Source organism: Oncorhynchus masou, chromosome 12 (genome assembly GCF_036934945.1).
Source record: "Oncorhynchus masou masou isolate Uvic2021 chromosome 12, UVic_Omas_1.1, whole genome shotgun sequence".
Lineage (NCBI taxonomy): Eukaryota > Metazoa > Chordata > Actinopteri > Salmoniformes > Salmonidae > Oncorhynchus > Oncorhynchus masou.
In genome coordinates, this window is record NC_088223.1 from 84525780 (window position 1) to 84552787 (window position 27008).

The 27008-nt window shown below is 41.1% G+C and overlaps 1 protein-coding gene across 3 annotated transcripts in view; it reads right to left on the reverse strand.

Moving 5' to 3' along the window:
- Positions 1-27008, reverse strand: part of sh3pxd2b (SH3 and PX domains 2B) — a 52890-nt gene that overhangs the window by 20590 nt on the left and 5292 nt on the right. For all 3 annotated transcript variants that reach the window (XM_064982274.1, XM_064982273.1, XM_064982272.1), the window contains exons 2-4: positions 26825-26905; positions 16696-16771; positions 11683-11759 (exon numbers count right to left, since the gene is read on the reverse strand). In XM_064982274.1, the coding sequence (XP_064838346.1) occupies positions 11683-11759; positions 16696-16771; positions 26825-26905 (234 nt within the window). The remainder of the gene's footprint in view (positions 1-11682; positions 11760-16695; positions 16772-26824; positions 26906-27008) is intronic.

The window sequence follows — 27008 nt, forward strand, 5'->3', positions numbered from 1 at the left end:
CAGTCTGTTTGGGAGTGGTGGTGTTAAGTAGGAAGTATTTGTATCTAGCCTGTTTGCCAGGGGGACTTCATATTTGACATACCAGTATAATGATCCAGCAGAATGAATGACAGATGCTACATGAGAGGTGCTACATTCACATACCATATCCCCTTGAGTACATACAGTAGGCCTCTACCAAGGGATTATAGCTGCAATACACACAAGCCATCACCCGGCTAGCCCACATTGACATAAATAACCCATCTACCGAGATGGAGCCTCATCAGCACTCTGCCTAATTCGAATCTATTTCCTGTTTCTAATCTAACATCTTTGATCCTTCTTCCCTGTGGGGGCCGGCAGGGCTGTGGCTCTCAAGAGATGAAAGGCTAACTGGCCTGAGAATTCTCTTTCTCTTTATCAGCCCAGCCTCAAAGGCCTCAGCACTGAGGTGGTCAAACAAAGAGAATTGCCTCAGTGATCCAACTGATCCAATTTCCAGAACCAGCTGGTGAGTCTCACCGACCGCACAGTCATTATTATCACTCTGTGCAGAGAGGTAAGTATGCAGTACACTCCTCGCTGCAATGAGGCATTTCTCAAGGCTATCACAGGCCCAGAGCCAGCATACGTCTGCCTTTAATAAGGCTAAGTGCCTCAGTACTGTCCTCCCAGAGAGGGGCGACTCTCTCTCTCTCTCCCACACAACCTGAATTATGATATCAAACCTGACGGGCATAAAACACAAGCCAACCAGATTTCAAGGTGCCCTTGTCCGGTGTGACAACTTGCCCTTTTAGGCTCACTGTATGGGAAGCGGTGCCAATGGACGGGTCATGCTAAAAGTGTGAGAGGATTGCCATAGTCTCAGCTGAAACCCCGTTCTCCATTAACCTCAGTGTGTGTGTGTGTGTGTGTGTGTGTGTGTGTGTGTGTGTGTGTGTGTGTGTGTGTGTGTGTGTATGAATGCCCAGTGGTTAATTCAAAGTTTAAAATGCATTTTCTAAAGAAAAATCGGATATTCAGCTGAAATTATACAGTTGGCTAAGATTCAGATGATGAAAGGCTTTAAGTGTTGACCTCCAGAGGATCCCTGGTCCTGGTGACTGAACCCGTGGTACTGTGTCTGAGGTTAGGATGACCATCCTCCCCCTGGATTTCTCCCCCCTCCACTCTGCCTGTGACCTTGCCAGTCATTAGTATTCTACCCAGAGACTGGAAGCCAGGAGGCACATTACAGCAAATGGACTTTACAGCAGACAACATTTAGACGATTGTGTGTGTGCGTGTCAGACAGAGGACAATGAAGGTGGGAGAGAATTTCCAGATATATGTATACACAAGATTAGATTGGTAGTATATTCGATTAGCATAGATTAGATCAAATTAGGTTAGTAGTAGACTATATTAGTAATATATTAGATTAGTATTAGATCAGAAGTAGATTAGTTTAGACGTGGTAGATTAGAGTAGATTAGTAGTAGATTAGACTAGATGTAGATTAGTAGTAGATTAGAGGTATATTAGATTAGTAGTAGATTAGTAGTAGAGTAGATTAATAGTAGATTAGATTATCTAAAGAAACATGATATTAAGAAAATGTAGTCTATTTCAGAAGAACAGAATAGCATACTCGGAGTTGTCCTTACAGTATGTTAGGCCCTGATCTGCCATTTGGCTGTGGGCTACACTAGTTCATTTAGCAGACAATATTTGGTTAGATATCCATGGCATTATTTGATATTATTTTATAGTATGAAGAGTACAATTGAACATAGCTGAATAAAATAGAAAGAATATTTTCTCCAAACTATTTGAGGGAGTGCACACATACGGCTATTCTGTGTTGAACATTTAACAAAGAAACAGGTACTCCTATGTGCTGATTTAGAGTTGTTTATGTAACTTTAGTTGTGATACAAATGTTGGGCTATTTGTTATGATTTTTAATACAGTCTAAGGCTGCATGATGCGACTTATGATGATTTGAAAAAAGTCGCATGAAAGGCATGAGCTCTGCTTTGTTGTTTTTTTGCGCAGGCTGCACACACTTCATCAGTCTCTCATTCACAATTTGACAAGCAACTTGATAATGCCTCAAATTTCCCAGCTTTCCCTTTGTGTGGCCATAATGCCCCCTAAAAAAAATCCATGCCTTTTGTGGCCAGTGGCCGTTGTGCCCTTGGGCTGAATATAATAATTATAATTTCCTTCTCCCGGCTGCGTGCCGAAGAACCTCTCACTCACATGGCTTTCCGTCACGTGATCAGGTTTTTCTCACAGGCTACAAGTGAAGACAGCCACTTCGGGGACGCAACTGCAAGCGTTTGTATCTAATTACGAGACGCATATGGAAGATATTGGAAGAGCTGTCCACATTTACTTTTCATCAGCCAACAATATGAGTAGGCCTAACGAACAGCAAAAGCACTAGCCTATGTTAATCTATCCCCCATAGTATAAAAGTTAACTAATTTTCCAAACATGGTCTGGGATAGTTGTGGGGATGTAATAGATTTAAGGGAACAACAGCGGCAATAGGATACAGCAGCGGTAATAGGGTACAGCAGCGGTAATAGGGTACAACAGCGGTAATAGGGTACAACAGCGGTAATAGGGTACAACAGCGGTAATAGGGTACAACAGCGGTAATAGGGTACAACAGCGGTAATAGGGTACAGCAGCGGTAATAGGGTACAGCAGCGGTAATAGGGTACAGCAGCGGTAATAGGGTACAGCAGCGGTAATAGGGTACAACAGCGGTAATAGGGTACAACAGCGGTAATAGGGTACAACAGCGGTAATAGGGTACAACAGCGGTAATAGGGTACAACAGCGGTAATAGGGTACAACAGCGGTAATAGGGTACAACAGCGGTAATAGGATACAACAGCGGTAATAGGGTACAGCAGCGGTAATAGGGTACAACAGCGGTAATAGGGTACAGCAGCGGTAATAGGGTACAACAGCGGTAATAGGGTACAACAGCGGTAATAGGGTACAACTGGAGTGCAACCCTACTGTATATGGTCCATCCAGAACATATGGAACAGGTGCTTGAGTAAGGCCTGCAGCACCATCAAGGAGCTCCCACACCACAGCCACAAGCGTCTCACTCCCTTACCGTCGGGCAGACGGTATCGGAGCACGAGGTCTGATGCCAACAGACTCAGAGACAATTTCTATCTACAAGCCATCAGACTGCTGAACACTTGAACTGGACTGAACACCTGCTGTGATTCTCTGCACCTTAGCACACATGCACTCACTCAAATGCGCACACAAACACACACAACTGCTGCAACCAGACTAATTATGATAGCTAAATACTGCACAATTGAAACACTGGTTTCAGATGGACTACATATCATTGAAAATGAGACCCAGGTTTCAATAGGCTCCGATGATTAAATAAAAGTTAAATTGGAGTAAATATTGGAGCATACATTGTGCTTCCAGGATACTTATGCTAAAATATGTATTATACTCCACTGAGCCACTTACTTTATATTCATATTCTTATCTTGAATTATTTCTTATTGTTGTTGCATTGTTGAGCAGGAACCTGCAAGTCAGTATTTCATTGGACGATGTATACTATGTGCATCCTTCCCATACATACGTCTAATAAAATAGAAGCTCGATACTTGAAACTTATATATTCTCCAGGCATCAACCTCTCCTTTCCTAAAAGCAGAAACTCCAGCATGGGGAATTCCATGTGAGTCAGGTTCATACTTCATTCAGAATTTGACAGAAAGGTTGAAATGGTGATCCTCCGAGCCAAACATGAAAGGAACCATAAAGTAAACACCTTCTACGTTTCACTCTGTCAGCCTGACCAGCCCCTCCACCCCCATCCCTCCAAACCAGCCAGCCTGACCAGCCCCCCCACCCCCACCCCTCCAAACCAGCCAGCGTGACCAGGCAGAACCACAGACCTTTTATCTGACTCCCACTCACCCAGGGGTTTAAAGAACCAGGAGGGGGCTGACTGGCCAGGGAGTGGATGATTCACCTGTCACTTCACTGACAAGAAGCAGTATGAGTAGTAGGGTAACTCATACAGGTTAGGGCAGCTGATAAAGGGCAAGTCACCAACACAGTCAACAGAGCCTAAGGAGACGATACAGGTGGTCATAGAGCTAGACATTGAATTATCCAAAGATACAGTATTACCAGATGACTTTGTTAAAGGGACATTTCTAAAATGTTCTACTTCCTAGTGCTGGAGATGATAAATATGAAGTTGAACATTTTGGACATTTCCCTTTAAGCCCTCTCAGACAGAGAAGAGAGGAGTTGTAATTCAAGTATTTGTAAAACAACAATACATTTCAAAACAACACCTAAAACATATTTCAGGTACATTTTAGCTGACAATAAAACATATTTTGACTTCAATTTACTTCAATGTGTTCATTTGTATTGAGGATGTTATTAGATCTACAGTGCCTTGCAAAAGTATTCATCTCCCTTGGCGTTTTTCCTATTTTGTTGCATTACAACCTGTAATATAAATTGATCTTATTTGGATTTCATGTAATAGACATACACAAAATAGTCCAAATTGGTGAAGTGAAATTAAAAATAACTTTAAAAAAATTAAATGGAAAAGTGGTGTGTCCATATGTATTCAACCCCTTTGCTACGAAGCCCCTAGATAAGATCTTTTGCAACCAATTACCTCCAGAAGTCACATAATTAGTTAAATAAAGTCCATATATGTGCAATCTAAGTGTCACATGATCAGTCACATGATCTCAGTATTTTTATACACCTGTTCTGAAAAGCTCCAGAGCCAGCAATACCACTAAGCAAGGGGCACCACCAAGCAAGCAGCACCATGAAGAACAAGGAGCTCTCCAAACAGGTCAGAGACAAAGTCGTGGAGAAGTACAGATCAGGGTTGGGTTATAAAAAAAAATCCTAAACTTTGAACATCCACAGAGCACCATTACGTCCATTATTTAAAAATGGAAAGAATATGGGACCACAACAAACCTGCTAAAAGAGGGCCGCCCACCAAAACTCACAGACCAGGCAAGGAGGGCATTAATCAGAGAGGTAACAGAGACCAAAGATAACCCTGAAGGACCTGCAATGCTCCACAGCGGAGATTGGAGTATTTGTCCATAGGACCACTTTAAGCTGTACACTCCACAGAGCTGGGCTTTACAGAAGTGGCCAGAAAAAAAGCCATTGCTTAATGAAACAAATAAGCAAAAATATTTGGTGTTCACCAAAAGGCATGTGGGAGACTCCCCAAACATATAGAAGAAGGTACTCTGGCCAGATGAGACTAAAATTGAGCTTTTTGGCCATCAAGTTAAATACTATGTCTGGCGTAAACCCAACACCTCTCATCACCCCAAGAACGTCATCCCCACCGTAAAACATGGTGGTGGCAGCATCATGCTGTGGGGATGTTTTTTAATTGTCAGGGACTGGGAAACGGGTCATAATTGAAAGAATCATGGATGGCGCTAAATATAGGGAAATTATTGAGGAAAACCTGTTTCAGTCTTCCAGAGATTTGAGACTGGGACAAAGGTTTACTTTCCAGCAGGACATTGACCCTAAGCACACTGCTAAAGCAACACTCGAGTGATTTAACTTCTTCGATATAGGGGGCGCTCTTTTAATTTTTGGATAAAAAAACGTTCCCGTTTTAAACAAGATATTTTGTCACGAAAAGATGCTCGACTATGCATATAATTGACAGCTTTGGACAGAAAACACTCTGACGTTTCCAAAACTGCAAATATAGTATCTGTGAGTGCCACAGAACTGATGCTACAGGCGAAACCAAGATGAAATTTCAAACAGGAAATGGCGCTGTGTTCCAATATCTCCTTATATGGCTGTGAATGCGCAAGGAATGAGCCTACACTTTGTCGTTTCCCCAAGGTGTCTGCAGTATTGTGACGTATTTGTAGGCATATCATTGGAAGATTGACCAATAAGAGACTACATTTACCAGGTGCCCGCTTGGTGTCCTCCGTCGAAATTATTGCGTAATCTCCAGCTGCGTGCATTTTACCATTGGCTTCAGAGGAGAAAGTCAACTGCCACGAATGATTTATCATCGAATAGATATGTGAAAAACACCTTGAGGATTGATTCTAAACAACGTTTGCCATGTTTCTGTCGATATTATGGAGTTAATTTTGGAAAAAAGTTTGGCGTTGTAATGACTGAATTTTCATTTTTTTTCTTAGCCAAACGTGATGAACAAAGCGGAGCGATTTCTCCTACACAAATAATCTTTTGGAAAAACTGAACATTTGCTATCTAACTGAGAGTCTCATTGAAAACATCCGAAGTTCTTCAAAGGTAAATTATTTTATTTGAATGCTTTTCTTGTTTTTGTGAAAATGTTGCCTGCTGAATGCTAGGCTTAATGCTATGCTAGCTATCAATACTCTTACACAAATGCTTGTGTAGCTATGGTTGAAAAGCATATTTTGAAAATCTGAGATGACAGTGTTGTTAACAAAAGGCTAAGCTTGTGAGTGAATATATTTCTTACATTTCATTTGCGATTTTCATGAATAGTTAACGTTGTGTTATGCTAATGAGCTTGAGGCTATGATTACGCTCCCAGATACGGGATTGCTCGATGCAAGAAGTTAAGGGGAAACATTTAAATGTCTTGGAATGGTCTAGTCCAGACCCAGACCTCAATCCAATTGAGAATATTTAAAGATTGCTGTACACCAGCGGAACCCATCCAACTTGAAGGAGCTGGAGCAGTTTTGCCTTGAATAATGGGCAAAAATCAGAGTGGCTAGATGTGCCAAGCTTATAGAGACATACCCCAAGAGACTTGCAGCTGTAATTACTGCAAAAGGTGGCTCTTCAAAGTATTGACTTTGGGGGGGATGAATAGTTATGCAAGCTCAAGTTTTTTTTTCAGATTAAAAAATATTTTGCATCCTTAAAGTGGTATGCATGTTTTGTAAATCTAATGATAAAAACCCCCAGAAAATCCATTTTAAATCCAGGTTGTAAGGCAACAAAATAGGAAAAACACTAAGAGGGATGAATACTTTCACAAGATACTGTACATATTATAGTACACTATGGAACCCACAACAGAAGTGGGACTGCAGACTGCAGACCAGAAGTTCTATTTAATAGATAGTGTTGTGTTTTTATGTTTATTTTTATTTCTATTCGTTTTTAGATTTGTATTTGAAATTCAGTTTAGTTTCAGTTCGTTTTCAGACCAGATTTTCTAGATTACATTTAGTTTAAGTCGTATAAAAATATTTATATTTGTTTTTTTGATTACATTTACATTTAAGTCATTTAGCAGACGCTCTTATCCAGAGCAAATTGGTGAATTCACCTTCTGACATCCAGTGGAGATTATTTGTTTTGGTTTGTTTTTTGGGATGTAACTTCTTGAGACTGGAGGGCAGTAATACATAAAGGTGATGGGTCAGGTCAGGTCATAGGTTAGACATTCTAGCCAATGAACGGGCAGATACGCTTATGAACAACAGGCGTTGTTCAAAGTTTCCAGAACGCCACGTGTGCCTACTTGTCTCAGTACATTCTTAACAGCCTAAACATTACAAAACTTCAATTCAATAAAATAAGCCTCATATAGCAAATTATCAATTGCATTTTATATTGACCAAATGCGATATTCTCTCAATAACCTCCATTAAAAAAATCACATTTACCCACCAGCTTGAACACCCCACAAAAGCTTGAAAACTACCATTAGATTTTTGCATAATTCATGTTGTTTTTTAAAATGTAATTAACCCACTAGGCCGTCATTGAAAATAAGAAGTTGTTCTTAACCTCTTGAAACTCTAGGGGCGCAATTTCATTTTTGGATGAAAAACGTTCCCGTTTTAAACAAGATATTTTGTCACAAAAAGATGCTCGACTATGCATATAATTGATAGCTTTGGAAAGAAAACACTCTGAATTTTCCAGAACTGCAAAGATATTGTCTGTGGGTGCCCTAGAACGGGAGCTACAGGCAAAACCAAGATGAAACGGCAACCAGGAAACCAGCAGGATTTTTGAGGCTCCGTTTTCCATTGTCTCCTTATATGGCTGTGAATGCGAGAGGAATGAGCCTGCCCTTTCTGTCGTTTCCCCAAGGTGTCTGCAGCATTGTGACGTATTTGTAGGCATATCATTGGAAGATTGACCATAAGAGACTACATTTTCCAGGTGTCCGCCCGGTGTCCTCCGTCGAAATTGGTGCGTCTTTTTCAGCTGCTGGTATTTTTCCATGCGATTCTGAGGGGAAAGCAGGCTTCCACAAACTGCATATCAATGAAGAGATATGTGAAAAAACACCTTGAAGATTGATTCTAAACAACGTTTGCCATGTTTCGGTCGATATTATGGAGTTAATTCGGAAAAAGTTTGACGTTTTGGTGACTGAATTTTCGGTTCGTTTCGGTAGCCAAATGTGATGTACAAAACGGAGCGATTTGTCCTACACAAAGATTATTTCAGGGAAAACTGAAAATTTGCTATGTAACTGAGAGTCTCCTCATTGAAAACATCCGAAGCTCTTCAAAGGTAAATTATTTTATTTATTTGGTTATCTGGTTTTTGTGAAAATGCTGCGTGCTAAATGCTACTCAAAATGCTAAGCTAGCTTAGCATACTCTTACACAAATTCAAAAGCATATTTTGAAAATCTGAGATGACAGTGTTGTTAAGAAAAGGCTAAGCTTGAGAGCAGGTGCATTATTTTCATTTTATTTGCGATTTTCAGAAATCGTTAACGTTGCGTTATGCTAATGAGCCTGAGGCTTTATTCACGATCCCGGATCCGGGGTGGGGAGTATCAAGAGTTAACTGACTTGCCTCGTTAAAAAGGTTAAAAAAAATTAGGGCCGATTTCAAGTTTTCATAACAATCGGAAATCGGTATTTTTGGGCGCCAATTTGCCGATTAAATATATATATTTTTTATACCTTTATTTAACTAGGAAAGTCAGTTAAGAACACATTCTTATTTTCAATGATGGCCTAGGAACGGTGGGTTAACTGCCTTGTTAAGGGGCAGAATGACAGATTTTCACCTTGTCAGCTCGGGGGATCCAATCTTGCAACCTTACAGTTAACTGGTCCAACACAATAACGACCTGCCTCTCTCTCGTTGCACTCCACAAGGAGACTGCCTGTTACACGAATGCAGTAAGTCAAGGTAAGTTGCTAGCTAGCATTATACTTATCTTATAAAAAACAATCAATCATAATCACTAGTTAACGACACATGGTTGATATTACTAGATATTATCTAGCGTGTCCTGCGCTGCATATAATCTGACTGAGCATACAAGCATCTAACTATCTGACTGAGCGGTGGTAGGCAGAAGCAGGCACGTAAACATTCATTCAAACAGCACTTTCGTGCGTTTTGCCAGCAGCTCTTCGTTGTGCGTCAAGCACGTCATGCGCTGTTTATGACTTCAAGCCTATCAACTCCCGAGATGAGGCTAGTGTAACCGAAGTGAAATGGCTAGCTAGTTAGCGCGCGCTTATAGCGTTTCAAACATCACTCGCTATGAGCCTTCTAGTAGTTGTTCCCCTTGCTCTGCATGGGTAACGCTGCTTCGATGGTGGCTGTTGTCATTGTGTTGCTGGTTCGAACCCAGGGAGGAGCGAGGAGAGGGACGGAAGCTATACTGTTACACTGTCAATACTAAAGTGCCCATAAGAACATCCAATAGTCAAAGGTTAATTAAATACAAATGGTATAGAGGGAAATAGTCCTATAATTCCTATAAAAACTACAACCTAAACCTTCTTACCTGGGAATATTGAAGACTCATGTTAAAAAGAACCACCAGCTTTCATATGTTCTCATGTTCTGAGCAAGGAACTCAAACGCTAGCTTTCTTACATAGCACATATTGCACTTTTACTTTCTTCTCCAACACTTTGTTTTTGCATTATTTAAACCAAATTGAACATGTTTCATTATTTACTTGAGGCTAAATTGATTTTACTGATGTATTATATTAAGTTAAAATAAGTGTTCATTCAGTATTGTTGTAATTGTCATTATTACAAATAAATCATTTAATAGTATTTTTTTTTTTTAATCGGCAGATTAATCGGTATCGGCTTTTTTGGTCCTCCAATAAGGGGTATCGGTATCGGTGTTGAAAAATCATAATTGGTCGACCTCTAATGTGTACCCCATCTCTCTCAACAGTGACCTGGCTTCATAAACAAAGGCACTCTTGCAACATGCCAGGGAATATGTTGTTTTTAAGAGCATGACTGAGCATGACCACCTTGCAAAAAAGTTACCAGGCAAAAAAGGCAGTTTATAGGGCAGCCCTTTAAAATGAAACACAAGGCCTGGTGATGTTGCTGACTGGGGCTAGCTCAGCACTGCTCATAACCTCTGCACTGCATAGTGGACAGATAGCTTCCCACAGAGATTCCACAGCACCACTATTGCCCGCCACAGAGGTGGATTCTTCTTTCCCTTCCCACAAAGAGCAAAACACATTCTCTGCTTTGTTTTTTCTCAGTCAGCCATGTTCCAGACTGCCTTCAGTTTCCTCAATGTCTAATTCCAAAAGAAAATATATTTGAGGATGACTGATTTTGTTATCTTATATTTTCCATTGGGCAATGATAAACATAGAGAATATGCATGTTTCCAACATTCCAGCAGCATACCACCCTGCATACCACTGCTGGCTTGCTTCTGAAACTAAGCAGGGTTGGTCCTGGTCAGTTCCTGGATGGGATGCTGCTGGAAGGGGTGTTTGAGGGCCAGTAGGAGGCACTCTTTCTTCTGGTCTAAAAAAATATCCCAATGCCCCAGGGCAGTGATCGGGGACACTGCCCTGTGTAGGGTGCCGTCTTTCAGATGGGACGTTAAATGGGTGTCCTGACTCTCGGAGGTCATTAAATATACCATGGCACTTATCGTAAGAGTAGGGGTGTTAATTCATCCCCCTCCTCTCCCCTGTAACTATTCCCCAGGTCGTTGCTGCAAATGAGAATGTGTTCTCAGACAAGTTACCTGGTAAAATAATGGATAAATAAATTTTTAAAATCCAAGTGTATTGGGTCTTTGTATAGAGAAACACATCAACTAAAGCAAAGCAGAGAATGGATATGACAGGTCAGTGGAACTAGATGTGACTCTGGCCTCTGGGAATCATAGCTGGTGAGTGCATGGAATTCAAAACAGTCTCACTCTGACAGCCATGCTATCTGAAAGCCCTCACTGCTGTGCCTATCACAGATAACATACTTGGATTTCTAAACAACAAGAGTCCTTGTTCAATTGTTTTGGGTGGCAGAAAGGCAGCCTATTGGTTAGAGTTCTGTTGGTTCAAATCCCTGAGCCGACAAGGTGAAAAATATGTCGATGTGCCCTTGAGCAAGGCACTTAACCCTAATTGCTCCTGGAAGTCGCTCTGGATAAGAGCGTACGCTAAATGACTAAAATGTTCAAATTTGATCTGTGAAGTAAACCACGTGAGGGAAGGCTATGGGAAGCAGGCTCAAGGATGCATTCCTAGCTCTAATCTGGACCTCTATCTACCACAGAGATATGGTCCTAAAACTCAAGGATTTGGTTACCCTCCAGGTTTCTCTCTGGGCCCTATTGTTGTTTCTTCCACGATGGGTGACGAGTGTGAAAGCTTTAATACCCCTGAATTTCCCCACCAGATGAGTCAGTACTCACCCTGCAGTACTCGTTGATAGGCCTCAGGCGCTTCATGGCCACATCCCTGATATGGCTTCTCCTGAACAGGATCTTCCCTGGAAGGCAGAAGAAAAACTGTAGATTCTAAAGACTGGTTATGTCTTCCAAGGATGAAGGCTCAAACTGTATGAGTATTCATGACTTGTTTTCCTTTTCAATGGTGTCAATTCACAGTAGTTGTGGCAATTATACAAGCAGGCATACAACGTGATAAATACTCCATAACTACACTACTCGGTTTTTCCTGAAAATACTGTACTGACTTTTTCTAAAAAGCCTACACTGGATACCTTCCCCTGCAGTATACCATGTAGGCTACATGAACATTTAACCATTCAGGAATGTTATTGAAACCTTTCAAGGTCCAACTGATACTGTGCTCCTAAAGAAACACACTAATCTAGACTAAAGACTGACTCACTTTACTCCCATTTGGAATGGTAACAGTAGGCTTACATACAGTATGTATGTTACAGTTGTGAAGGACAATGACTTGTCTTCATAGAGTGGGCTTGTGTAAAGACTGCAGTCCAGTCCATTATATTGTACAGCTACTATCTTAGGCCAATACAGTGGCCTCATCAATAACCCAACTCTGACAGCACAATGGAAGCCATTAAGTGCACTGTGAATTGTTGGCCTTCGTTATCATATAGTGGATGGCATCTATATTCCGTTCTTATCGCACAGCCACAAAAATGGCCACCGCCGGGAGTCTGGATTTGGGTCACTGGAACAATAACAAGAAATGGATACAAATAGGTCTCAGAAAACCTATTAAGTTTTCTGGTATGCAGGAAGTTGGGAGCAGACTGGTACCTCTCTCTCCTTTTAACCATGTAGGACCCGTTTGTAAATTTACATTACAGAGCCATGGGACCGAGGTATTAAGTCAGGCCAGCAAAATATCAGGTCAAAAAGAGAGATCTTAGAAGTGACTGTATCTCCTCATCAAGGGGCTTATGATATTTGTTAAGACTGCTAACACGGGCACATCTAAGCCGTACAAAGTGATATATAAGTATTAAGTATTATATTATAAGTATAAGCTCTCTGGGTCAAGGGAAAAGTGCTGACTCAACACTTCCCACCCATTTTGTATGTGCCACATGCTCAGTCGACGAAAGGCCTGTTTAGGGAAAAATAAAATGTCTGCTGCTGTTACAGTACAGATTCAAACCTGGGCCAGGCAGACTTCATCGCAACTCTGTGACCAGAGTGGCCAGCTGGGTAACAAACAGCTAAGTATGGAACAGAGAGAGACTAAGTATGGAACAGAGAGAGACTAAGTATGGAACAGAGAGAGACTAAGTATGGAACAGAGAGAGACTAAGTATGGAACAGAGAGAGACTAAGTATGGAACACAGAGAGACTAAGTATGGAACAGAGAGAGACTAAGTATGGAACAGAGAGAGACTAAGTATGGAACAGAGAGAGACTAAGTATGGAACAGAGAGAGACTAAGTATGGAACAGAGAGAGACTAAGTATGGGACAGAGAGAGACATGGAACACAGAGAGACTAAGTATGGAACAGAGAGAGACTAAGTATGGAACAGAGAGAGACTAAGTATGGAACAGAGAGAGACTAAGTATGGAACAGAGAGAGACTAAGTATGGAACAGAGAGAGACTAAGTATGGAACAGAGAGAGACTAAGTATGGAACAGAGAGAGACTAAGTATGGAACACAGAGAGACTAAGTATGGAACACAGAGAGACTAAGTATGGAACACAGAGAGACTAAGTATGGAACACAGAGAGACTAAGTATGGAACAGAGAGAGACTAAGTATGGAACAGAGAGAGACTAAGTATGGAACAGAGAGAGACTAAGTATGGAACAGAGAGAGACTAAGTATGGAACAGAGAGAGACTAAGTATGGAACAGAGAGAGACTAAGTATGGAACACAGAGAGACTAAGTATGGAACAGAGAGAGACTAAGTATGGAACAGAGAGAGACTAAGTATGGAACAGAGAGAGACTAAGTATGGAACAGAGAGAGCGGGAACATGGAGGAGCCTCTTCTCTCAGGCTCTCTACTCAACACAAGACACCCCAGGTCAGGAAGGCCACAGGAAACGTTGATGTGAAACAGTAGTGTCCCTATTGAATGGCAAGATGATTATATCAATCGTTTAAAATCTTTATTTAGTTGATGTCTCATTTGTTCTGGATGCAATCATTAAGAGCTGAGATAAAATAAAAATATATTAAATATTCAACAAATCTGTCCTCTTGGGAGACTAGATCCATCCAATAAGATATTTCCCTAACCACGTTTGGTTAGTCGTTCAACTTGATCTCACAAACAAGGGAAAAAAATTTAATGTGTTTCTTCTATCATTAAACATCTGCAATCATTCTCCACCACTAATGTTTACAGAGTTGGCTCATGAAAAGAGTGTGAGGCAGAGTGCTGGGAAGAGATATTTCCAATGAAAGGCTAGATAGATTGCAGGTGTGTTTAGTAATTACAGAGGTCCCAGATGGTGATGCTTGAATACAGCCACTTCATACACTGCTGTAGAAGGCCTAGTATGTTACCGGCACACCACACTCAAGTACAACAATAGTGGTTGGAGAGTTGGACTAGTAACCAAAAGGATGCAAGATCGAATCCCCAAGGTGACAAGGTAAAAATCTGTTGTTCTGCCCCTGAACATGGCAGTTAACCCACTGTTCCTCGGCTGTCATTGAAAATAAGAATTTGTTCTTAACTGACTTGCCTAGTTAAATAAATTTTAAAAAAATCTAATAAAATACAATGTTTGTATTTCTCTGTACAAACCTAACGGTTGTACAATATGATATTGCTACACATGTGGACATAAAAATGGGCTGCTTAAGGACAATAGAAGGATCCAATTTATTTAGTTCCATTGAATTATTCAGTTCCATGGAACCATTTGTGTAGCTGGCATGTTTGAAGTCAAAAGAGCAAGTTTGCTCCTGATATGACTAAAGGAAGCTGTGTGTGGAGGCTGACATACAGAAGCTCCGGTTGTGAAAGTCACTGAGGTTGTCAGTCCTCTTGTCAACAGTTGATCAACTGTTTTCCTTCACAAAGTTGAAGAAGTCGACTGGCGACTCATATCCAGAATCATAACCACAGTGAGGCAGGAAAACACTGAGCGAACATTTTGCAGATGCAAACAGAACCACTTTGCTGATCCTAAGAGGCCAGAGAAGTGAACAAAAAAAAACGAGAGGCCTTGAAGTACAAACCAAAGCCCTGACAGGAAAACCACTTCCGTGTCTGGTTGGTTTGGTCTGAGTCGACCAGATTGGCCCGTTGGTCTGAGTCGACCAGATTGGCCCGTTGGTCTGAGACTGCTTGCCCTGACCATGTGGTTGTGAGTGCAGACAGAAATCTGCTGTGCAAATCAGGCCATGCCACAGTTTGTAAAGAGCTGAAGAAGTCAGTCTGTGACTACAAGACAGCTAACAGAATGTCTTTCTGGTCCTGTTCTGAACGACGAGGGGGTGGAGGAAGGAGGAGGGGAAGACGTAGGAGTTCAGATGGGAACCACCTGAAAAAATGTTGAGCTGTTCACTTCAATTTCATTTCATTCAAGAAGGGGAGACAAACATAACTTAAAACAGCAGGCCTGGATGTTGACGTCTACTCTGTGGGAATGGAACTAGTGGGAGTTTAGAATACAGAAAGAACCTAAACGTGGTTCTGAACTTCTACCCCCAATCCATAAGACTGCTAAATAGCTAGTTAAATAGTTAACCCATAGCGAACCGGACTATCTTCATTGACCCTTTTGAAGCGCCACATACGCTGCTGTTCCCGTTTACTATCTATCCTGTTGCCTCGTTATCCCTACCTATATATACACATATCTACCTCAATTACCTCATACCCCTGCACGTCGACTTGTTTACGGTACCCTGTGGATAAAGCCAAGCAATTGATGTGTTATTATTTTTATTTCTGTTTTTCCTTCTCTTTGCTTTGTTGGGAAGGGCCAGTAAATTAAGCATTTCACTGTTACACTACACCTGTTGTTTATGATGATAAATACTATTTTATTTTATTTGGGATTTGAGTGCTCAGAATGAATCTTTTCTCACAGATGTATGAGCAATGAATATACATGTCTAAAGCATTTACAACAATATATGAATCAACGGAGGAGAAGAAAAGACTGTGGGAGTAATGTGGTCTAGTCTCCCTGGTTAGTCTCCTCCCCTCATTGCCTCTCTCTCTCTCCCCGTCTCCCTCTCGGTCTCTCTGAGTTCTACAGTCCTAGACCTCCATGTGAGGCTTCCCCATAAGCCTCACATGGATTACTCTCATGAGACACTAAATGGCCTTGTTTCAAGAGTTGCTAATACATGTGTCCAGTCTTAATTCAATCTGGGCCCCTCCTGCTTAGTGTGTTCGATGGACAGTATTGGAGGGAGGAACTAAAACGAATAGCAATTTACAAAATTGCCATTCAGTATATAAACGGAAAAACAAAACTGTGCTCGGTAAGGGAAATAGTGAGCTCATGAGAGGTGTGGATTTCACAGGGTGCAACGTAGCAGCTCTTACTTTCTTCTTCTCTGTTAACTCTGCTGCTTGGTTGACGGCACCACATGAGCTGGGACTGTCAGTCAGTAGCAGTGTGTTGTTTAAACTTTCCTGTCGTGAGCTAAATCAGGGTCACAGACTGATTCGTGGAAGTCTTAAACAAAACTACCTTGAAACAAAAGTATAACCCTCAGCCTCATGGTTATGGGTTTAACAAAAAGAGGACACTTGTACCATGTCGGACATAGAGTTGAAATGTATAGAATGTTGAGTTTGCATCCCAATATTACACTTTACTTACATCACAGAAGACTGAACTATAACAAAACTGTTTGACATTGAAACACCGGATAATTAAAACATTTTTTCCCACATTAATTATGAAATTATATATATTTTTAAGAACATTCCACCCATGAGGTCAAATGTGGCTCTTTTAGTCATGGAAAGGGCTATACTCTTACCTGGTAGAAAAGGGATGATTCTCCGCTTGGGGTCTTTCTGCCCTCCTTCCACAGGGAACTTATCCAGAAGCTCCATCTGAAAGCACAGTGGCAGCAACACAGGGAGTTAAACAACACATGCTATCACACAACAACATCACTGCATGGGGCAGGGAGAGGGTTGTACATTTTTACAATTCAGCAATTCCTAAAAGGAGTGGTTCTGCCAATGATAAGACATTCACACAACAGATGGTATTTCTTCTTGGTTGAGGTAGCTAGGCTACATATGCTTCGTGGCCTGTTAGCAAAGAGCCACTGACATAGTGAATTTAAAAATATTTATTTTCTCCTTTTAAAGCCCAGTGTGCCGCTTTCTCTCTGTCTCCCAGTGATCCCACCACAGTGCTATAGGTTATGTTCCTACACTCTAGCCAATAACCCCCCCTCCCCCAGTTTGAAGGTCTGTGTTTTAAGTTCCAGGCCCCAGCTGTATTCTATTGGCAGCTGGAGGCGAGTGAAAAGACACCTGGGTGTGTCAACCAATGAACTTGAAGCCCTTTCTCCTTCCCTCTCTTTCAGCACAGCAACAACGCACTGAGGAGTGTTCAGTCCAGTCACTCTTGGCCAACCTGCTGACTGAGCCAACCCATCAACTATGCTCTGCACTCTGGTCCACCACAACAGAACCCAGGTGGTTCACATTTACCATAAGCGGCAGTTTGCCGTTTTGAGGGGTTCTGCACAATGTTGCTTCAGAAAAAATCTTTATTGAACTTCCTGTATGATGACTTCTAATGTCTATAAATTAAAAAGAGGAAAGTAGCTGAAAACTGTTCTACATACCTACTGATATTATTATTTTACTAGGCAAGTCAGTTAAGAACAAATTGTTATTTACAATGACAGCCTAACAGGGAACAGTGGGTTAACTGCCTTGTTCAGGGGCAGAACATATTTTTAACTTGTCAGCTCAGGGATTCGATCCAGCAATCTTTTGGTTACCGGCCCAACGCTCTATCCACTAGGCTACCTGCCGCCACAGTTGCCAATAGCCTAGTACCCAGAACTACAAGTCAAATATCATGGAGCATAAAGAGAAAAGGTCTCTAAGGGACACCGCTCTTTCTTTGCATACAGAGAAATGTCAATGAAGAGGTACTGGGAAAGACAGGGTAGGATTTTCAAGACAGCCACCCTATTGTGAGACCAGTAACTGAGGTCCTCATTGTAAATAAGAATTTGTTCTTAATTGACTAGCCTGGATAAAAAACGAAACAAGTACATTAACATCAATCTGATAGAATAATGGCATCTGTCTGCCGTGACGGCGAGGCTGTACTCCAGAACCAGAGTGGGGTCAAAGAGAACAAACGTGCTGCCAGATAAAAGAGGAATGTTCTTCATTTCCTATTATATTAAACTTAGAGTGGAATGTCAGTGTCAGAACCAACTGGGTTTTTATGACAAGAAATAACGGCATACATACTCCATAGTATTACTAACTAAACCAAACATATCTGGCCGGGTGGGGGGGGGGGAATTATTCACTTTGTGTTGAAGAATAGATTAGAGACAGACCTCACAAATACTAGATTCATGTTTTTGTTTTCCGTCTTCTACAAACAAACAGACTAGAGTTAAAATGATTCAACTAGGTTGATGATGTGGGCAGCAAGCAGGGATCTGATTGGCCAGTAGGGCTGGTGATGTTGAAACAGTCTGTTTAGAGCATCTTGGTTCCTGCACTCGTGGAAAATTACTACTGGCCCATCATATGGAAACACTGGCATATGATGGGGCCTGTCTTCTCCATCAGGGCTCCACAGAGCGACCATTTTACTTGCATATTGCTGTGCGACCTGACATTTTTATTTTGGAACACCTAGACAAATTAAGGATTCTAGCTTTAATATCTCAAATATTTTTCATAGTGCTCCCAAATGTATTTGTGTGCGCCTACATTTTTCAACTTAGGTGCGTGCACACATGCTTCTTGTAAAAAAGGGTCAGCGTAGAGCCCTGTCCATACAGAGTCGAGATTGGATAAATAGACGGGTGGATTCGGGCTTGTTGAGAAGGGCTTGTATCTGACTTGCACAGAGAAGGAGCATTTCCTCTGATTCTCTAACACGTCTTACTACTGGCCTTACTACCAGTTAAAAGACAGTACAGTTAGCTGTAAAGCTTTCTCAGTAACACGTGTCATACCTTACAACAGAGAGTACTATAATATAACTCATTGTTATTACAGTGCTATAATGTTGCTATGACACTCAGCAGTATGGCTTTGGACCAGTCACCAGCAAAGAGCTCTTGGCCTCAATGCACAGTCTACATGCAGCTGTGCAAATTAACTCGACATAAAGCTATAGTCACAATGCAAATGGCTGTCGGTGGAAGTTAAAGAAACCATAACAGTCTGCTGGTGGCTGAAGCCAAAGAAAGCAGAGAAGAGAGAGCACTGAAGACATGTGAGGTAAGAGTAATGTTATGGCAGAGTGCTCCAATACTTTGGATCCAAAGACAGGATGGATATCAAGGAGGTGAAGAATGTTCCAGTCAGAGTAAAAAGGACCTTCTATACCATGTTCATTATTGACATGATTTATCAGTACTGTTATATCCCTCTAATGATTTCAATCATGGTTAATTAATAGCACCATGTCTGTTGACTATACTAATGACATCACTGACTGTTCACTTTAACATCACATTAAACTCTACCTGCTTACACGACTACTTTACTGTCAACATTGTTACTTCCTGCACCTCCTCATTCGATATCCATAATTCTCCTCTATGCTTTCCTACAATTTGCAACCCTTCATCTCTCCAGAAACTAAAGCTCCACCTAATGTCCCAAATGCCCAGTGGCTACTAAATCAGATGTAAACATGTTTATTACGTGAATAATCTATGAAAGCTCTTGAGAGACGCAAACGCCGTCATGAACCCAGTCAATTATTATGCAGAATTCTATATGCTCCAACTGACAATCATTAAACAGATGTAGGAGCTTCATAAATAGTTTGTTCCTGATCATTTTTTTGCACCGAATGTTCAGATGAGGTTTGTGATTTACATACTGTAAATTCACTGAAAACCCACACTAACACACGGTTATGTTAACAGTATTGCACTTTTTATGTAGCCTACTTTTTGCCAGCTAATAGCCTAACCACAGATCGATCAAGCAATATAATGAACAAAATATTATTTTACTGTAACAATATACAGTACCTTGGAAAGTATTCAGACCCAATTACTTTTTCCAAATCTTGTTAGGTTACAGCATTATTCTAAAATGGATTAAATCGTTTTTTCCCCCTCATCAATCTACAAACAGAACCCCATAATGACAAAGCAAAAACAGGTATTTAGAAATGTTTGCTAATTTCTTGAAAATAAAAAAACTGAAATATCACATTTACATTAAGTGTTCAGACCCTGTACTCTATTGAAGCACCTGTGGCAGGGATTACAGCCTAGAGTCCTCTTGGGTATGACACAACAAGCTTGCCACACCTCCTCTGCAGATCCTCTCAGCAGGCTTTCATCAAGGATCTCTGTACTTTTCTCTGTTCATCTTTGCCTCAATCCTGACTAGTCTCCCAGTCCCTGCCGCTGACAAACATCCCCACAGCATGATGCTGCCACCACCATGCTTCACTGTAGGGATGGTGCCAGGCTTTCTCCCAAAGTGACTATTGGCATTAAAGCCAAATATTCACATCTTAGTTTCATCAGAACAGAGAATCTTGATTCTCATGGTCTGAGAGTCCTTTAGGTACCTTTTGGCAAACTCCAAGCGGGCTGTCATGTGCCTTTTACTGAGGACTGGCTTCCATCTGGCCACTCTACCAGAAAGGCCTGATTGGTGGAGTGCTGCAGAGATGGGAGAATCTTCCAGAAGGACAACCATCTACACAGAGAAACTCTGGAGCTCTATCAGAGTGACTATCGGTTTCTTGGTCACCTCTCTGACCAAGGCCCTTCTCCCCCGATAGCTCAGTTTGGCTGGGCGGCCAGCTCTAGGAAGAGTCTTGGTTGTTCCAAACCTCTTTCATTTAAGAATGATGGAGGCCACTGTGCTCTTGGTGCAGACATGTTTTGGTACCCTTCCTCAGATCTGTGCCTTGACACAATCCTGTCTTGGTTTTTACTCTGGCATGCACTGTCAACTGTGGGAGCTTATATATAGACATGTACAATCAATTGAATTTACCACAGTTGTAGAAACATCCCAAGGATGATCAATGGAAACAGGATGCACCAGAGCTCAAATTCAAGTCTCATAGCAAAGGGTCTGAATACTTTATATACATTTGCTAAGATATATCTATAAACATTTTTTATCACTTCATCATTATGGGGTATTGTGTGCAGATTGCTGGGGATTTTTTAATTTTTTTTTTATATATATATATATATATATATATATATATATTGACATGTAATCTATTTTAGAATAAGGCTGTAATGTAACAAAATGTGGAAAAAGTCAAGGGGTCTGAATACTTTCCGAATGCACTGTAGGTCAAATTAAGATCCTACATCTGTAACTGAAGTGTACATCTTAATTATATTTTTTAAAATACATCATTATATATCCCAATAGACCCAATAATATCCACGATGTGGAATGAAAATGTACTGAGCTATTTCGACAAATGTGACCCAACAAACGCAACAGAAGAACTGACTAGTGCAGAAAAAAGTAGAAGATCAGCAGGGAACTAAGAATACCAATCCTGTAGACAGCAATTAGGGGAGGTACTGATTGATCCAAGCTCTACATCAAACTTCCAGCTCCACTACTCCTTCAAAAGACTCCAAAAGACCTCTGACTGAAAGAGGCAGAGGCCTTTTTTCACACATCCTCCTTTCACTTTATGACGAGAGAGAGAGAGAGATAGAGAATACCCCCACACACTCTGTAATTGTTCCCATGTGTCTAGCAGGGAGCCACACCCTAACTGACTCTGTCTCTCTACCATCGCTCCAACACCCTGTCTATGGCCTGTAATCAGAGCTGATGTCTCAGATGAGGACAGCCATCTGACTAAGGTGAGTATGTAGCCTCGTCTCTGCTGCAGACAGCCAGTTACATCATGTACACATAACTCTCACATTAATGCCTTGAGAATGGGTTTAATGGGTTCTAGCAACACAATAGTAAATACTGACTTCATTTGACAGACTTTTTCTTGGCAATGGTAGGCCTACTGAGGTACTGTTAACTTTAGTTGTGATGGACTACCCACTGGGCACAGACATCGATTCCACGTATTTTCATTGATGAATCTAGCTAGCTGACTAATTCAGACGAAAAAAAAGGGCTGTTAATGACTAATACATTAATGAGTAAACAAGGAAACCACAAAGAATGTAGGGTCCCAGCTGTGATGTCTGCTGGGAGGTATGACATCACAGCCAGGGGAGTAACGGTGGGTTATCATCACACGACTCCTCCATCACTACACCTAACAGAATAAATGGATACACAGTTAAACTTACATTTTAGTCATTTAGCAGACACTCTTATCCAGAGCTACTTAAAATAAGTATTTTGCATCAAATTAATTAATTAATTGGGCAGCAAATTGTTGTTTGATCAGAGACTAAGTTAATTTGCGATGGACAGTTATCCTTCATCTGGTTCCTATCCTCTTCTGTGACTACATCAGTCAGTCTCATCAGACACAAAGGCCTTTGTTCTCTGGATCTGAGTCTCCCTCTCAAAACAGGACCTGAATAAGTGTTAAAGGCCTCCTCCGACAACCACATCTCTTTCTGGAATTTCCAGTGCTGTAAAGTACTTAAGTAAAAATAATTTCAAGTACTACTTAAGTAGGTTTTTGGGGTATCTGTACTTGACTTAATATTTTGACAACTTTTACTTCACTACATTCCTAAAGAAAATATTGTACTTTTTACTGCATTCATTTTTCTTGACACCCAAAAGTTATTTTATTTTGAATGTTTGGTAGGACAGGAAAATAGTCCAATTCACGCACTTATCAACCAAGCATCCCTGGTCATCCCTACTGCCTCTAATCTGGCGGACTCACTAAACACACATGCTTCGTTTGTAAATTATGTCTGAATGTTGGACCGTTGCTCTCCATGAATAAAAAAAAAACAAGAAAATGGTGCCATCTGGTTTGCTTAATATAAGGAATTTGAAATGATTTATACTTTACTTTTGATACTTAAGTATATTTTAGCAATAACATTTACTTTTGACACATATTTATATTTTAAACCAAATACTTTTAAATTTCTACTCAAGTAGAATTTTACTGGGTGACTTACTTTTACTTGAGTTATTTTATATTAAGGCTTTGGAAAACATTGGTTTAAATGAGTGAATCACACTCAAAAAGACCAACGTCATGTGTTTTCAATAGGAATTGGTGAAAACATTCTGCTTAGCTGTTGAGCAATGTCAACAGAGAGCATGTGAGGTGAGGAGCCTTCGTTTAGACTTGCATTTCCTGTGTCGGTCTGCCCTGTAAGCAATGTGCTGGCTCAGCACATGGTTTTCAAAACCCTTTTTAAAAAGGGAGAAAATTAAATATAAAAAGGGGAAAAAAACTGAGCAGTGAAACTAAACTCTCACATTTCAAGTCTGGCATAGTGACGGCTGGGCAGACATTGCCTAAAAAAAACGTTCAATAGTCATAAACAAAGGCAGGAGACACCAGTAAGCCAGCAAGGTGGAAAAGAGTGGAGCGAATTAAGATACTACTCAATCTCATTTGTCCTACTGAAGTAAAAAGTCCAAGGTTCAGCCTATCTGTCTATGGATGACAGATCACCTTCTATGTCAAGGAGAATATAATACCCTATTGGATTTCTTGGTTATTGTCTTCAAATTATACCAGGAAATTGAATTCATTTTAATTCATTTTGAAAAGGTGTATAAGCTTTGCCATTTTACTAGGCGAGCTTATGGGCAAGTCATACTAATGCATATCCTGAACAAGTCTTCCACATGGATTTGGTCCTTGAACCCTCCTTTTCCCTTTCCAAAGCATTCCAGCAGGATTAAAAACCGCTCAATTGTCAACTGCTGGATTTCCCTTCAAATCTACCTTTATTTATATTCATTTCCATAGTGCACAGTACTGCTATGTACTATATTTACAAACGCACATATCTTCTGTTCAGCATTTTCTAAGTCAAGGCATATGTCATGTCTAATTGTTTCCAGATCAAAAATTATAGCATGGGATCCAGTTTATTGCAATCGGGTCCAGCAAATTCTTGTGCACCAGAGAATAAGAGCCTCTTTAGCTTTTGTGCAAAACGCTGCTCACAACAGGCAGCCCTATGATCTCAACTAGAGGATTGTCCTCTTTCCACATTAAAAGGGTTTTGTTACTCGATTACCACATGTGGAAAATATGTGACAGCTGTGAGTTGAGGGAGACAGTAGTCAAGTATCCGCTTTACATCACACCAATGCATAGGAATAAGAGTTTGTATCTATTCGAAAGTGGTTTTGGAATTTAGACACAAGGATAGGGCATATTAAGTACAACGTGGACAGATGTAGAGCATGGAAACAGTACTTAGTGCCATGGAAACAGAGTCTGTATTTTCCATAATTTTTCAAAGCAATGCATCAGTCATTTTGGTTCAAGGCACTTACATCATGAAATTTGCATGCAATTTTGTTTAGGCTACCCTGTGTTTCCACTTCTACTGTATCTCAAATGGCTCACGAAACTGTTCTGGCTTCAAGTCTAGGAATCTAAAGACAAGTACTAACTCTGCATTAGTAATTAGAGAGGAGTAAACAACAACGTGCAGAGGTTTGTTTGCCCGGCTCCATTTGATGCAGTTGGCCTAATACTATGTTACAGTTGTTTTATGCCCTCACCAACAGGTAACAGCTCTCATCAGCTGCCATCAGTGGACCAGGTAGATTAAAGTAGACAAAATGTGAGGCGACATCTAGACCATAATAATAACAGCCTGTCTGTCTTTGTCGCCTTCCATCAATGTCTTATAGACTCAATGACTAACAGAGAAGCTCAATAAAATGTATTCTCTGCTAGAATTTGGAACTTAGGTAAAAGTATTTTGACAAAATCAAAGGACTGTATTATGATGACTCCACTAGGCCCCATCGGCATATGTACTGTAGCTATATGAACTGTGGACAAGACAAACACAGCACCATGAATCAACCCAGACCTCTGGCCTGCATGCGGAGAGACAGCCATAAGTCTGCCAACAGCATTAGCCACTATTGATGGGATGTGATGCAAGAGACAACCCGTCTCTGTGGTCATATATTATATTGAGGCATAAGATCATGTCATCGTTCTTTGTTTGCCAGCCGATCTGTTCATCTGAACATTACTTTCAAACAAAGGCTGTCTCCTGCAGGATGGACAGCAGTGACATCAGAGAGGAGTGAGCGATGACGGCCCAGGGAGAGTCAGAGGAAGGGAGGAACAGGGATTGTGTGTGAATAGTTTTCCTCATTGTGAGACAGCAGTACAACACCAGAGGAGTCCAGTATTGACGCAGCCAAACAGGTGACGTGTTCCACAGTGAGAAGCACTATTCTAGACCGGCTCAGCCCAGGCCAGCCCATTGGTCTTATGTCCTTACCAACAGACAGCAACTATGGCAGGCTCTCAGAGAGATGCATCCAGGTGGGCCAGTACCGTCAGAGGAGCAGAAGCCAGATGAAATGACTCATCACTCCTTCACTGTCCAGGCTGTGTCCCGAATGGAACCCTATCCTTAGAGAGTGCACTATTCTGGACCTGGTCCTACCCTTTTAGAAAAAAGGTTTCCGAAAGGGTTCTTCAGCTGTCCCCATAGGAGAACCAGTTTTGGGTTCCAAGGAGAACCCTCTAGAAAGGATTCTACATGAAAACCAAAAGTTTTCTACCTGCAGCCATAAGGGTTCTTCAAAGGGCTCTCCTATGGGGACAGATAGTACCTTGACATGAGTGTAGGACTCTGGTCAAAAGGGCACTTTACAGGTGATAGGGTGTGTTGCATTTTGTATGCAGTACAGTCCTTAGTTCTCAGAAGATGACACTACCAGCCACCGTCATAAACGGTCAGCCAGCTTGTAGTCTGAGCCACAGCTTTACAGGAATTGACATAAGCCCATTTCAATGAATGATAAATGAACTGTTTCCCCTTTTCATGTACCAGCGCCAAACCAATAGGCCAAACCAATAGGCCAAACCAATGGGCCAAACCAATGGGCCAAACCAGGAGATGTGATCTGGTGTAATCATAAGGGTTATCTGAATTTCACATGCCACTCTGAGAGCCCACCCCGAGCTTTAAATAGAGAAGGAAGCAGCTGAAAAGCATACGAGGGAATGCCCCATTTTAAAAATACACACTGACTCAATATGACCCTGCATCTCCAATAGGCCTACCTGCTTACATTAATCTACACTCAGACCATATGACACAATGTACACCAAGTATTCATATTGATGGTATATTTTAATAGAGATCAATTGCCACAGAAAAAGGAACTGAAACTCTGAGGAGATTCCCTCCACATGCAGTAAACTGCCTGTGTGACATTCTATTCTATTTTTGTGGTTATCTGTTAAAATCAACATTCAGCTTATTCGGGCTCCATTAGTTCATTTTCCGAATCGACTCATATGCAGGTAATTACCAAAATCACATGGTTCAGTGACCCCGGCACAAACACTGTGTTCCTATTGGTAGGCCTGTACAATGGTATATTTAAGAAATAAGAAATGATGAGGTGTGGTATATGGCCAATATACCACGGCTAAGGGTTGTTCTTAGGCACAACGCATCGCGGAGTGCCTGGACACAGCCCTTAGCCGTGGTATATTGGCCATGTACCACAAACCCCCAAAGTGCCTTATTGCTATTATAAACTGGCTACCAACGTAATTAGAGCAGTAAAAATGCATGTTTTGTCATACCCGTGGAATACGGTCTGATATACCACGGCTGTCAGCCAATCAGCATTCAGGGCTCGAACTACCCAGCTTATAGCCGTAGGGCTCTGGTAGAAAGTAGTGTACTATGTAGGGAATAGGGTGCCATTTAAAATGCAGCCATATAGTGTGCATGTATGATTGTACTTTAAGTTGTTTTCCCATAGCTGTTCCCAACTCACCTGCAGATCGAAGAACTTGCTGTAGCGCCTGAAGATGACCTCAGTGCTACCATCAGACCAAGACACCTTGATGATGTAAACCTGATAGAAAGAACAAAAGGGGTTACCTTTAAAACTTTTAACTCTTACAGAGCATATAGTTACTATTACTGCATAGGTGTGACGACAAGGACCCATATTAATT